At 35.8% G+C, this 2,620-nt stretch overlaps 1 protein-coding gene across 1 annotated transcript; it reads left to right on the plus strand.

Moving 5' to 3' along the window:
* Positions 1-970: 970 nt before the first annotated feature.
* Positions 971-1,429, plus strand: LOC116416626. Its single transcript, XM_031925592.1, has one exon. The coding sequence runs from the start codon at positions 971-973 to the stop codon at positions 1,427-1,429; it is 459 nt and encodes a 152-aa protein (XP_031781452.1).
* Positions 1,430-2,620: the final 1,191 nt, after the last annotated feature.

The raw sequence follows: 2,620 nt of genomic DNA on the forward strand, positions 1-2,620 counted from the left end.
AAAACGACCTACTACGACTTAATTATTGCAATTGCAATGCAGTTTTGCTGCATATGCTATTAAAATGCTTCATTTATGACGAAGTGGAAAGCAGATACCAGATTCTTCAATGTATAATTAAGTCGTGGCCGGTCGTTTTTGCGATTTTTTTTTAATAAAATATTTAATAACATTTAGTTATTTTAAGAACTATTTACATTAATTAAACGTATAAATAAAAATTCACTTGACGAAAAAACCTACCTTAGCGGCAATTTCGACCAATATCAAAATGTCAAGTTTTTTAATAAATAAATGTCAAAGATTGTTCCAGGCATATAATTTATATGGTGGCCCTGAAAAGGGCCTATTGTTTTTTAAAATATATATTATTGTGATTAACGTTTCAGCTTGCTGTAGCCGTCTTTTTCGGGGCATGAAAAGGTGTTTGTGGAAGAGGATTTTTGATTCTGTGACGAGGAGGAGGAGGTTTTTGACAGATTAATGTAACTGCTTTTCTCTGGATACAAGAAAGTGTTGGTTGAGAATGACGACTGATTGTTCTGCTTTCTTGGCTCCTTGCTTCTCATGAGAGGCTGTCTCTCCTCCCACGTAGAACCTTTTTTCTGCTCTTCGCTCTTCTCCTGTCCCATGGTCGAGTTGCTGCTTTGCCGGTCACTTGACAAATGAACGCATGCATATATAACTCTACTACACGGTGCCGCAAAGCTTACTCTAAATTTCGGCTTGCGGGATCGTTGATGGGAGTGGGGGGTTTTGCACGTATGAAAAGAGAAATTCTGGCACACTATTTATTTACTAAAAAACGCGTACGAGTCTAATAATAAAATGACCCAGCTTACAAGGTAATAATACAATAAAAAATTACACACGAGCGCGCGCACACGCACGCGTGTACACACACAAATACTTACACACTCACACATACACTGCGATCTGCGAAAGTTTCAATCGTACGTTAAAAAATGCCATGTGGAAGCAGTTTAGTTTACGCGGCAGCTTCAAATGGTACGATGTGTTGAGTGAACTCCTGACTGCCTACAACAGTCGCAAGCATCGTACTATCGGTATGGAGCCTAAGGATGTGACGGCTGCCAATGTCGAGCTAGTCATGAAAAAGTTTGCATATGAGGTAGTAGCAGCAATGCAGCAGCAGCAGAAACCAAAGTTCAAAGTCAATGACAAAGTCCGAGTAAACAAAGCAAAAAATTTGTTCGAAAAAGGCTATACGGCCAACTGGTCGACCGAGATATTTACTATCTCTCGAGTCAGACGCACGAAGCCAGTGACTTATGAACTAAGAGACTTGTGCGATGAGCCTATCGTTGGCTGCTTTGACGAGCAAGAACTCTCAAATACGGCCCATTCGGATGTCTATCTCGTCGAGAGGGTCTTGAAGAGACGAGGTGAGGAGGTATTTGTAAAGTAGCTTGGATTTGACAACACTCACAATACGTGGATCGACAAATCTCAGTCAGTGTGAAAAATATTTTGTTTCTCGTTATTTCTCTTTGCATTTGTCGTAAAAACGACACATAGTTTATTTACAATAAATACACAGATATATACATGTTCAAAGAAAAGAAAATTCAAGGCTTCCGTTCTGCTTCTTACAAGGAAAGGTACCCAACCCGAACTCACCGATTTTGATGATTTTCATATATGTTGTAGAACATAAAAAAATAAGAGACACGTATTTTTTTTTATCGGCTAATTTTCACTTTTAAGGGGTAAAAACCTCCCCTAAAGTTAACCCCCAAAAAGCGTTTTTTTTAAATATCTCGGCTTAAAATTAATATTTTTCAATGAAACAAATTGGAGGTTATTTCTTACAAAAAGAGCAAGTATTTCATGGTGATTTGAAGAGTAAGGGTAGCATCCCCTATTTTTTAGGGGTTGAAAACATATATTTTTTGGCATAATTTTATAATAAAAATGTTTAAACCGACTAAAAAAAATTGGAAAAAATGTTTAAACATCCTTAATAACAAAATTTAGTTGACGTCTTTCGGTGTTTTCATAAATATTGTCCCTAAGGGGGTAAACCACCCCTAACACAAAATAACTGTAAATATGTAATTCAATACATAATATTTCGTAGAAAGTTTGTATATAGAGGTTTTCGAGGTCGCTGATTACAAATCTGTTATCAGATTTTGAAAATTCAAAATGGCGGATCCAATATGGCGGACGGAAATATCGAAAAAAAATTTTATATAATAAAAAAGTTTTAAACGACTAAAAAATTTGGAAAAAATTTGTAAACATCTATAATAAACAAATTAAGTTTTTCGGTTTTTTCATAGATACTTCCCCTTAGGGGGGTAAACCACCCCTAACACAAAATAACGATAAGTATACTTCAATCCATAATATTTTGTAGAAGGTTTGTATATAGGGGTTTTCGAGATCGCTCTTTACAAATCTGATATCAGATTTTAAAAATACAAAATGGCAAAACCAATGTGGTGGACGAAAATGTCGAAAAAAAATTTTAACTTTCAAAAAAACTTGTTTACAAATGTGTGATCTTTGTAGCCTGTACATGTGAACTAAAGAGCCTTAAACCCTAAACCCCTAAAGAACAAATAGGCTAAATGGTTGTGCTTTTTAACCAAAC

The sequence above is a fragment of the Nasonia vitripennis genome (assembly GCF_009193385.2).
Source record: "Nasonia vitripennis strain AsymCx chromosome 3 unlocalized genomic scaffold, Nvit_psr_1.1 chr3_random0002, whole genome shotgun sequence".
In the NCBI taxonomy this organism is placed as follows: domain Eukaryota; kingdom Metazoa; phylum Arthropoda; class Insecta; order Hymenoptera; family Pteromalidae; genus Nasonia; species Nasonia vitripennis.